The sequence below is a fragment of the Aegilops tauschii genome, chromosome 5 (genome assembly GCF_002575655.3).
Source record: "Aegilops tauschii subsp. strangulata cultivar AL8/78 chromosome 5, Aet v6.0, whole genome shotgun sequence".
Classification (NCBI taxonomy): domain Eukaryota; kingdom Viridiplantae; phylum Streptophyta; class Magnoliopsida; order Poales; family Poaceae; genus Aegilops; species Aegilops tauschii.
Window position 1 is genome coordinate 571,454,433 of NC_053039.3, and position 11,985 is coordinate 571,466,417.

Genomic DNA, 11,985 nt, shown 5'->3' on the forward strand with positions numbered 1-11,985 from the left:
GGTGTGCACGAAAACAGGCTACTGTCTCTAGATCAAGTACAGAGGCAGAATATAAAGCATTAGCAAATGCTATAGCATAAATCATATGGGTTCAATCCATGTTGAAGGAGCTTGGTGTGAAAACTACACAAGCCCCATGCCTGTGGTGTGATAATCTTGGTGCCACCTATCTTTCTGCAAATCCAGTCTTTCATGCCAGAACAAAGCATATAGAAATTGATTTCCGTTTTGTCAGAGAAAGAGTTGCTCAGAAGAAACTTGACATCCGGTTTGTGCATTCCAGAGATCAAGTTGCAGATGGATTCACAAAGGCCTTACCTGTAAGAAGCTTTGAAGATTTCAAGCATAATCTCAACTTGACCAAGTTGTGATTAATGGAGGGTGTTAAACATACAATGTATCCGGTCATATTAGGAGATATTCTCTTGTAGTTAGGAGATAGATAGAGATAGACAGGCGCATATAGTTATCTCATATTCGGTTGTAACTTGCTCCCTTATCTCTTGTATTTCTTCTCCTCCAAGTTGTATCTCCAACAGCATTGTACGCGTGATCAGGTCTCGCACACCTGCCTATAACATGCAACACGTCGCCCATGAGAGGGTAAGACGTTTCCGCTCTCGCACAGCTGCGACTGCGACCAACAGTGCTAATCTCAAGTCAAAAGGATCAATGTTTACACACAAGTCATGCTGGATCATGCAATGCCTATTAGTGGTGTACACGGCACAGGAAGGAGCCGAACAATAATATGAAAACAAAACAGATGTGAGTCCATGGCACTACATACATATTTCTCCAGGAACCAACACAATTTCAGACGTGATGTGAAATTCGCTGGTGTAGCCAGTCGTCGAGCATAAACTCCAGTTGGAAAGGACACCTATGAACAGAGGCTCAAAGCGCTGTGGAACAACTGAAGCCAGCAAATAAGATTTATATACATCGGTCACTTTATAGCATTGTTAAACATCCGAAAGTGGCATACCTGAAAGACGGAAGCAATGGACGTTGTGACAAATCTCCTTTGCTAAATTATGGCGCCTCCACCTGGATGTTCGGGCTTGATAACTGGAATGGACCAGATTGTTGGTTAAATTTTGCTTTATTTATACTCTCTCCTGTTCTCAAAAGATTTTGTTTCAACCGTCGACACGATCTCCAAATGCATAGTTGACCAGTAATTTATGTTGTAGTAGATTTATACACACAACCAAAACTTGTATAATGTTATCTAACATAAGGATTTGTCAAGGTATCAGTACTCAAGGCCTCTTTGATACAATGGATTTTCCAAAGGAATTTTGGAATGTGAAGAATCCTATGTTTTCCCATCCATAATAAAACGACCATGCAATCTTGTAGTATTCAATATGTCATGACGCTATATTCCTGTGTTTTTCTTCTTTCCGCGTTTTATAAATCATGTGAACCAAGGCCCTCAGAGTTTTATGAGTTGACTTTACATATGCCTAAAATAACAGTCATTTAAGACCCATGAGGAGTAATGCCTACCTTAAACTTCGTTATTTGAATAAACATATGAGTTCACAAATTAATTTGACAAAGAAAAGTAGATACATGCATAGTTTTGTCACAAAACAATATTGGACTTAGGGAGCCATTCTGTGGACCGTCAACTGATTTGGAAGCAGTTTTTGCTACCCAAAATAGACTAGAGAAATTTATGATAATGGGATTCAAGTTACAAAGTGGCATAGAAGGTATGCATCAAGCACATAGCTTAGTCCTAGCGACTAGGTTACTACTTGCAATGTAAATAAGTATTGAAGTTATAGTATTTTTTTTCATTTTCTAGGTACTCCCTCCGTCCGGAAAAGCTTGTCCCAAGCTTGTCTCTCAAATAGATGTATCTAGCACTAATTTGATGTTAGATACATCCATTTGAGAGACAAGTTTTTTTCGGACGGAGGGAGTATAAATATACAAATGCAATGTTTTCGTACTCTCTAGGGTTGGAAAAGGAGACTAATACATTATATGCTACAGAATACCCTGACACTATCGTACACTGCTTGCACGTGACATTACCTCATTGCTAATGTACCAATCCATACTTTTCGAACCTTGAAGCATATCTATAATTTTCTTCATTGTAGGTCTTTTGGTCCGCTCAGGATTCACACAGATTAGACCTATTTGAATGCATCTTGTTATTTGTTGGCAATCTATTTCAAGCGATGTATACCCCTGTTGTTTTTGCAGCACATTTCTCCACTTTTGAAGTTCCTGTAAAATCGGAACACAAATATGAAGTCTTACTATGCGATGGTACAACGCCACATGATCTCTATGAAAAGGGGCCTCGGAAGTTGATACAGAGTTGCCTTACATGCTCAATGAATTCCGTTGAAGATGTTCTAATATCATATGGGTACTCCCTGTGTCCCGTTATTACCTCCATGATAGTTACACCCAAAGCAAATATGTCTGACATAGGTGTGATTATACCTCGTAAGTATTCTGGTGGCATATAACCTCTGCATTAATTAATGTGAATAGGTGAATATAAAATATTAAGGGAAAGGCAAAGGAAACACATTTCTCTCCTTATTAAAAGCAATGGATTATCAAGAGGCGGTTCACTTACAGCGTCCCACTATTAATTGCGGTGTGAATAGTCTGTTTCTGATCAAATAATCTTGATAGACCAAAGTCCGTAAGTTTTGGTATCATATTTTTATCAAGCAATACGTTCGCAGGTTTTAGGTCCAAGTGAATGATGGGACCGTCGGATTGCTCGTGCAGGTATTGTAGACCATAGAAAATTCCCTCAATTATTTTGAGGCGTGTGGGCCAGTCAAGTCCAGAAGATGCATCTGCATTTGAAAACAAAAGAGAGCAGTCTATAGAAGATATCTTAAAATCTATTATTATTGGTGTGCTCTATATATAGAAAGATTTTGAAATTTATATTGTATACTCTCTTTTATTTTCATTCATAGAACATGGCTTTTAGTAACTATGATCAAACAACGAAATTACAGTCTCATATAGAGATGAAAAGTAGAAAATAAAGACCTGCTAAATTTCATACCTGAAATGTACTTATCAAGACTTCCCTTAAGAAGAAACTCCAAGCAAAGCAAACATTCTGTGTTCCAAGCAAAAACAATTTTTCCTTCATGATGACCACGTAAATGCTGTGTTTCATAGCAGTATCCTACTAGTCGCACTATATTTGGGTGCTTTAGTTTCATAAGAAGATTAACCTCATTCTCAAATTGCTGTTGTGAACTTGGCATTGACTGCACAAGTTTCTTCACAGCTACCATTTTTCCGTTTCCTAGCACTCCCTGTTTAAAGTCCCGTATTAGTATGTTTTTCCGGTCAAATACGGTTTACACTTTAAGAAGACAAAAAAACATATATGTTTTTACCTTACCTTATATACCACACCGAAACCACCTCTACCAAGTATTCTCTCATTGGAAAAGTTGTTTGTGATGTCTTTCAGATGTTGTAACGACATAGGGTCAAGTGTGGATTCTGTCTGCATAAAGAAGTTATTGGAATTAATGAGGGATTGCACTTATCCCAGCACTTTTGGCTTAAATGGATATTTCTATCAAAATATATTCAAAGTAAATCTGGAACTAATTGACGAAACATGAATTAATATGTAGACCTATTATTCCAGAGAAAAGAAGGCAGATCCCAGTGAATTACCATCTTTCTTAATGTTGTGCTACAATGTAATTATTTTTTAATACCATCATATTACTGTCAGCGATGTAAATTTCACGGAGAAGGGAGGGAGATAAATTTATGCAATTCCCTTTGAGCTCTACATGCTTATATATTGGGAAAAAACTCTGTCAATATAGTTTTCCTCATGTTAAGTGTGGAAAACCTTTTGTCCAGCGGACCTTCAACAAGTTTGGCAGAAAGGAAACAAAACATGTATGGCAACATATCGCCTATGTACATTTCTCATCCAAACAAGCTTACGTGTGTGATAATACATCCCTTGTGGGCTATATAGGTGCATGGTATCCCATGTTGCAACATGATGGTTTTGACGTGTAGTGGGGCAGTTCCATAGGTCATTGAAGTCGACACCATTAACAAGTATGGTAAAATAAGAAAGTGTATGTGCAAAATCATGTGAATAGTGCGATGGAATTTAAGATTTAGTAGAACCCATCACTTTGATACAAGTTCCCTACTACAGAGGAACTTTTATATTATGACTTTTAACATTTAAATGCCTTGCCTATTCCGACAACTCTAACATTTTCCACATAGAATCAACACAGTTATTTACTACGAACTTATACTATCACTATCTGAGAGAAAAAGAGGGCCTACATTACTAACCTTGGTGAGGCTAGATTATGTGCATAAATAATATTTATTCAGGCATTCTGTAGGTTGAGTGTCAGGAGCTCACCTCGTTATGTGTCAGAAACTCTGAGGGCTGCAACTGGGTGTCTTCTTCAAGAAGAACACCCAACTCCAGCTTGTGCCATATAACGCCCACTTCTGTATCATAGAATTTTCCAAGATCGTCGCTCTGGAAATCCTCACTCACAACGGTGCTGTACAGAAAATTCGTGTCGTTGCATTTAATGCTCTGTAGAACCCCCTTCCTTGATTTCCTCGTTACCACGATATCTTGTGTGGACCATGGTCGCAGGATTCCTCCCGTAGGTGTCATGGTGTATTCTGCCATATTGGCCACATTATACCTTGGATGGAAAGCGATGTAGTCATCTGTCATGTTGACTACCTTAATCAAAGATGTAACTGATATACTCTCATCTGGAACAAACGGAAAGCGGAGCTCATGGGGAATGACCTGGATCAGCTCCTACAACGAAGACGAAAGTAATGGATTGATTCCGTCAGTTACCACTTGATATAGTTCTTCAGTTCAGCAAAGTACAATATAATAAAACCTATAGCGCATACTGATTTTTTTTCTCATGGAAGGCCAGTTGCAAATATGTACAACTGTTTCTAATACTCAGTTATGCAAAAATTTCATGTAATTTACCATGTTTATCTCTTTGAACTCTTACTTATTTAAACATCTCGGGCATTTGTGCACTTATGTCTGGGCAACACCAGATTTAAGGATGACAACTTATGTCAGGTGACATGTGTGCACTCTTAGATATATGTAAGTTTCTAACAACAATTTAGACGGTTTAGAATTCTGTTAGAAGTCGGAGCTGACGAATTATTCTGAATTAGTACGGACCAAATACCTGAACCCTGTCTGGTTCAGTCGAGCCAGTCTGCTTTTACCCTGCCCCCCTACCCCACATCAGTCGTAGTAAAACTAGCCCCCACAACAGTATCTCAGTCCTCATGTGCAAACGTTGTTTTTTTTTTTTTTTTGAGCAAAAGAGGGGTTCCCCCCCTCCGATTTCATATAAAGAAATCAAGATCCAGTTCAAACAGGTTCAACGTCTCACTTCCAAACACGGCTAGACTAATGAACAAAGCACTTACTACTAGGTCTATTACAGGGAAACAGGAAAGGCAACAGCAAAGTCCACCAGACTAAGATAAAAGCCACGGAGAAACAGCAAAACGCCTGAATTGAAGAATGTGCAAACGCTGGTAATGCCTGAAGCCCCAGAATTGAAGAATGCGGCTTATTTGATGGTTGTAGCTTTTCTCAGACGAGGTCCAGTTTGATGGAGATAGTAGAAGCATCTGCCGGTTAGCATCAATGGTGGAACGGAATTGCTCTACACACGACAAAGTGCGAGCGATGTGTGCACGACCACCAATCCAATGGACGTTGCTCGGCCGTGGACAGGATTCCCCGGCTGGACGTCATCGTCGTGTGGGAATCGTTCAGATTTTATCGTCCGCCTAGCACTGCTCATGGTGGAATGCTGAGGCTGCAATCTACTTGGAGTGCTCACTGATATAACGATGTCAATTCTATTGGTTGAGTGTCCTCAGTTTTCTACAGATGTTGATAGCTTGTTCTTGACATAGCTAGGTTTACATTTGAGAATTCAAACTCTTGTAGTTGGGTCAAAGAACTCGTAATTTAATTTTGAGTGACCTGTATTGGGCAAATAATATATTCCATCTTGGTGTGCTACAGCGAGCAGATGTTCAGGAGAATGTCACAGTCAGCATGTACGTCGTTGGAGGTTATTACCAGTGAGATCTGCTTCAAGCACTGTTGATAGCTTAGTAATAGGATCTGGCATGCTTGATTAGTGACTTCATATCCAGTCACTAGCTACACTCATTTTCTTGGATTCACAAGAGGTTTTTTATATTTTCGTTTTTAGCGTCATGTGTACAATGATATAACAAAATTTTGAGGTGTGTGCATCTGTTGACGTAGTATTGCAAATAAATATAAATTTTGAGGCTGGGAGAAACATATTTTCTTTTTCTTATAGTATTGCAAATGATAGTTTTCCCCAAAACAGGGGGGCAGGACATGCTACTAATTCTGATGAGCCACTAATGCAAACACACCTAAATAAAATTGATTTAGAACGTTCTCCATAGAAGAGTAGGGGAACTTGCCTCAGTATGTGGCATACCGTCGGGGGACCCTTCTCGATATGCTGGTTCTAGAACAACGGCCAACTCTCTGATATGCCATATTTGACCACTCTGTTTATCGAAGAATTTATTTAAATCGACGCAATGTTCCGAGTTAATGAAGCTCTTGCTCACAGTGGTGCTGAAAAGAAGGTACTTGTCGTCGCACTTGATGCTCTGCACAACGGACTTCTTCACTATCCTTCTGACAAGAAATTCCTGTGTGGACCTTGGTGGTAGGATTCCTGCATTCCGACGGGTTCCGTACTCTGCTACATTTGCAACCGGTGTCCTTGAAACCAAAACGACGTAGTTATCCGTGATGTTTAGTACCTTAATTAAGGACGAAGCTGACAGCATCACATTTGGCAGAAAGGGGAAGTGGATCTCACTGGGCTGGACCTGGATCAGCTCCTCTGGGGCAGGCAAGCTTAACTACAGAAGAACAGAGGAATCATGCAATTAATCAAGTAGCGTTATAGCTTATGGTAAAAACTGCATCATCATCTATTTGGACAAGATAAATAACAAGGAGAAACAGAGGGCAAGTTAACGTGAGGCTATCCAGTTGTATTCATGAATTTTCGTGGAACTGCATAGGTAGGACGGAAACAATTTGAGCTACATCGGGGTATAAAGCTATCTACAACATTGTCTGGCCTCTGAAATGAATAAAAAAATCCCAATATACAATTATACTACACAAATGAATAAATTAAGAGATTGTGCCAGTCTGTTTTTTGTCAAATGCACGGTTAGGTATAATTTATAACAAATTCAAGTAAATCAAAAAAATATTTTTGTTCTTGGTAGCTTCGGCATGACATGTTGTCACGGTAGTAACCCCCGCGTCACTCCCGCACCGGGCGACTCGCTCGGGCCGCTACCCTAGCCGTCGTCGAGCCCTGATCTACTCCCTCCTCTCCTCCTGTCGGCGCTGCGTGAGGCCGCCAGGCTAAGCCGGGGGGCAGATGGCGGTGGCGGGCATCTCTCCTTCTCTCCCACGGCTTGGGGTGGGGTGGGGCCCCCGGTGTGTGGAGGTGTGGCTGGTCGGGTCCTGCGGCGCGGCGGCGGCGGGTGGCTCTGTGGCCGGCCGGATCTCGAACTAGCGGTGGCGGCATGAAGGGCCTTGTGGATGGATCGGCTGTACGTGTGGTCTGGCCTCCGGTCAGATCTGATATGGCCGGTGCGGCCTGCTCCATGCGCGGCAGCGGTGATCAGTGGCGGTCTCATGCACACAAGGCTGGATGGAGGTTCCCCGAGCAGATCCGTGTGAAAACCCTACTCTTGACTCGTTGCCAAAGCCGGCAATGGAGGCGTTTTCTACGTCGTCCCCTTCTTGAAGGCATCGTCGTGGAGAAGCTCTAGGCCCCTATCCTCCACCTTCGGGGGAGACCCTAGCCTTCACCGAACCAACCCCACTCCAGCACATCACCACTTTATGTCCTTTCAGTTGTTGCCGCATCGACGCACCCCCCACCGACCAGCCATCCAACCACCACCGGCCAGGTATGGGGAGGCCATGACTCACGCCAACTATCACCGGCCACCGGAGGCCTAATTAGCCATCTAGCGGCAGTGGTACCAAACCAAGTAGACCTCCCAACAAACGACAGGGAAAGGGTCGTGTGCCGCACATAGGAGCCGCGACCCTAACCACCGCCCACGCGCGACAAGGAATGGAGCCGTTGTTGTTATCTAGGCCATCACGATCCATGGCTGCCACAGGAGGAAGCGCCCCGTCACGGGAAGCAAAGGTGGACGCTTATAGCCATCGCCGCGGGTAGATGGACCTTGTGTCACCATCATCGGCACACGACACGGGCTTTCCCCTACAATGGCCTCCAACAGCGGCGAGTGGGAGAGGGGGGGGCGCAAAAAGATGTCTGAAGATAACGCCGCCTGGGTCCGCTGCTTGAGTCGCGGTTTGGCACTTCGGAGGATGTGTTTTCCTTTATCAATAGCTTGCTTTTGACATAGCTAGGTTAACATTTGAGGATTCAAAATCTTGCAGATGAAAGAATATGTAAGTTTTATTTTGAAATGACGGATTGGGAGAATAAATTTTATCTTGGTCGGTTGTAGCGGACGGGGTTCAGCTAGGAGTGTCATGTTGGAGCGTACGTCGTTGGAGGTTATTAGAACATCTTCAGCAGATCACCAATCTTTCTCTTTATTATCTTTATTATACTCCCGCCGTTCCTTGATATAAGGTGTATAGTTTTTTGAGAAAAAAACCAAAATATAAGGTGTATTGCGTTGCATCACTCGTTTGGATATTTTTTTAGGGATTTGATTACATTTCCTATATATCAAGAAAACTCCTCTATTTTTCCATGTCAATTAGTCAGGTGAAATTTCGCCCAAAACTTGTGAAATTTTCCTTTCATGTGTGTTTTTTAATTTCCGTGCCAAAAACTATACACCCTATATTTAGGAACGGAGGGAGTACCTAATAATAAAGCATAGATCGCTTCTTACCCCTAATTTTTCGTCCGTTTCGTTCGTCCACCCATTTTTACTGCCTTCGTACGTCAGTTTCGTCCGGCACCGACAAAGATCGAGCGAACAAAAGAGCCCATCGAGAAAGGCTGAGCGAACGAAACAGCCCATCAGCCGTCCCCTATCACCCACGTGGGCCGTGGTGCCCACCTTTTCTTAAAAAAAAGGATGATTTTGGCTCTGTTATTGTAATAATAGTCCCGCCTCGCTACTTCGCACCCAACACCATCGACTTTTATACGTCGCCGGCGTTGCTGTATCACAAGTCAACGAGCAGAGGATGGGACGGAACAAATGGATTAATCCCTGAAGTGGGAAGAGGATGCAAAGGTGAAAAAATAACCAAGCATCAGACACTTCTGGACAGTGCCTAGGATGGTCATGTTGAAGGTGGTATGGAGGAATTGACCTAAACAAATTTACCATGTTATGATGTTATTTTACCAACTGAACCATTTAAAAAAATATTTAGGGTGCAACATTAATTAATAGCGCATGATCTGTCTTTCTTTCATACCAGAGACGCCTTAGGATTGACAATATTCAAACGTATTGTAATTATGTGAGCACTACCCGCGAGGGTCAGGAGGAGGATAAGTAGCCAACAAAGATGGGATGCTATGCATTGAAATAAAGAGAAAACATATTGTGGTCTTGAGTCATGATTATTGGGTTAGGAGAGTGGTATTTCTTCCCGTTGCAACGCACGGGCTCTTTTACTAGTAACCAATAAACAACTTATATTGGATGAGTGGGCAAAAAACGTGTTATCACCTTTCCCCAAATATTTTTCCCAAATGATAATTTACCACACGTGTGGCACGAAGTTATCCGGCCTTGACGTTTTTTACAACTAAATTTGTTATCCAAAAAGAAAAAACAATCCAAAAAAAAACTTGCCATCCGAAAAGAAAGTTGCCATGCTTGACAACTTTATTACTCTTTTTCTAAAAAAAAAAGAGTGTCAATAAAGATCCATTGCCATTGCTTTCCCTAAAAAGGGAGGGCCGACGGGACATGCTACTCGAAATAAAATTTGATGAGCCACCAATACGAACATATATAAATAAAAAATGGACTCAAAATAAAATTGACTTTAAACGTTGTCCAGCGAAGAGTATGGAGAACTCACCTCCGTATGTGGCATACCGTCGGGGGAGTCTTGTTGATATGTTGGGTAAAGAACAACGCCCAACTTTATTCTATGCCAGATTTGATCCCCATGATCATGGTAGAATTTATCTAAATCACTGGCATATTTGGAGTTACTGAAGCTCTCACTCACAATCGTGCTGCAAAGAATGTACTTGTCACCGCACTCGATGTACTTGTCATCGCACTCGATGCTTTGTGCAACGGACTTCTTCGTTGTCCTTCTTACAAGAAATTCCTGTGTGGACCTTGGTGGCAGGATTCCTCCGTCCGGATAGGTTGTGTACCTTGCCACATCTGCGCCCATAGGCCTTGTAACAAAAACGACGTAGTTATCCGTGACATTGACAACCTTAATTGAGAACGAAGCAGACAGCATCGCATTTGGTAGAAAGGGGAAGCGGAGTTCACTGGGTTCGACCTGGATCATCCCCCCTCGGGCAGACGAGCTTGTCTACAGAAGAACAAAGAAATCATGCAATTAATCAAGTAACGTTATAGCTTACGGTTGAAACTGAATCATCATTTATTTGGACAGGATAAATAACAAGGAGAAACAGAGGGCAAGTGGTGTGACGCCATCCAGTTAAGAACACAATGGGATGAGTTGTCACCGAGCTGCAGAGGGTGTGAGGGAAAAAAAGAGCTATCTACAACACTGTTTGACCTCTCAAAAAACCAACATCACAAATTCACGATGTAAAAGTGAACTGCACAAATGCAGAAATTCAGATACTTGTACCTTTTGTTTGACCTTCTTCTTCAACCGATCCATCTTCTACGGTTCTACCTTTACCCTTCCTGCCACCGCCCCCGCCGGCAACGGCCCTGTGGCCTGGACACTGGAGGCTAGAGCAGTGCCGCACACGGCGCACCTTTGCTCCGGCGCCACTGCTTGCTGAGGAATTGGTGAGGTCAACGCTAGACGTCAATCGATTCACTCAGGAACTTGCAGAGGAGCAGCTAGCAAAGCAATTCGCCAGTGCAGCTTTTTTATGGTCTAAGTTTGATATGGTTGAGAAGAAGGGGAAACATGGGAGAGATGAGATCGATGCAAGTGGTGGGGCTGTCATGTCGATGCCACTGGATGTACTGTTGATGTGGCACAAGAACCAATATAACCCAAGCCCCTTCCATATGCGAGTGCGGCGTTTCGGTGCATACGATAAAAAAATCAAAATAAATACTAGAAAAATTCAAAAAATATTTAAAAAATCTATGTGGTAGATAAATTGATGTGTGAGGTCCGCTCCAGGTTTCAACATATTTAGACATCTGAGAAGCTCTCAGCAAAAAGACAAATCGGGTCAGAATAGTACGTGAGCAGTAAACTTTTATACAGATCCCGAATTTGTCTTTTTTACCGAGAGCTGATCAAATGTCCAAATGAGTTAAAAATTAGAGCGGACCTCAAGCATCTATTTATCTACCACATAGAACTTTTTATGGAACTTTTTAAATTTTTCTAGTATTTGTTTTTATCGTCAGCGCGGGTGCAGCGGAGCCTGGGCTCAAAAGTGGATTATCGTTCTTTCACTCTTATCTTACTTGCCAAGCATATTATTTTTCAATCTTCTGGATAAAAAGCAACCGAAATTCATCACAACGCGTCATTTCCTCTCAGTCTTTCCTCCAGGAATGCAACGATTATGCAAGCACGATCAACAGGTCACGGCACCCAGCAGTTTAACTGCTCTTTGGTTGAAAGCAAAAGATGTATTTCGACCCGGTCTTCGGTCCACCCACCCACACAGAGCTTACATTAAAACAACAGCGTCTTTCGAC

At 42.2% G+C, this 11,985-nt stretch overlaps 1 protein-coding gene across 3 annotated transcripts; it reads right to left on the reverse strand.

The window, feature by feature from the left end:
• Nucleotides 1-655: 655 nt before the first annotated feature.
• Nucleotides 656-11,471, reverse strand: LOC109775352 (uncharacterized). 3 transcript variants are annotated; one of them, XM_040391288.3, is made up of 11 exons: nt 10,943-11,471; nt 10,181-10,654; nt 6,529-6,981; nt 4,415-4,834; nt 3,407-3,514; nt 3,059-3,317; nt 2,612-2,840; nt 2,354-2,501; nt 2,053-2,250; nt 989-1,071; nt 656-864 (listed from the first exon to the last, which is right to left on the reverse strand). In XM_040391288.3, the coding sequence occupies exons 1-10, from the start codon at nt 10,973-10,975 to the stop codon at nt 1,036-1,038; spliced, it is 2,358 nt and encodes a 785-aa protein (XP_040247222.1). In that variant the 5' UTR covers nt 10,976-11,471; the 3' UTR covers nt 656-864; nt 989-1,035. The 3 variants fall into 3 exon arrangements, with proteins under 3 accessions (XP_040247222.1, XP_040247221.1, XP_020189692.2); XM_040391287.3 differs by having other exon boundaries at nt 656-905; XM_020334103.4 differs by having other exon boundaries at nt 656-916; nt 10,943-11,470.
• Nucleotides 11,472-11,985: the final 514 nt, after the last annotated feature.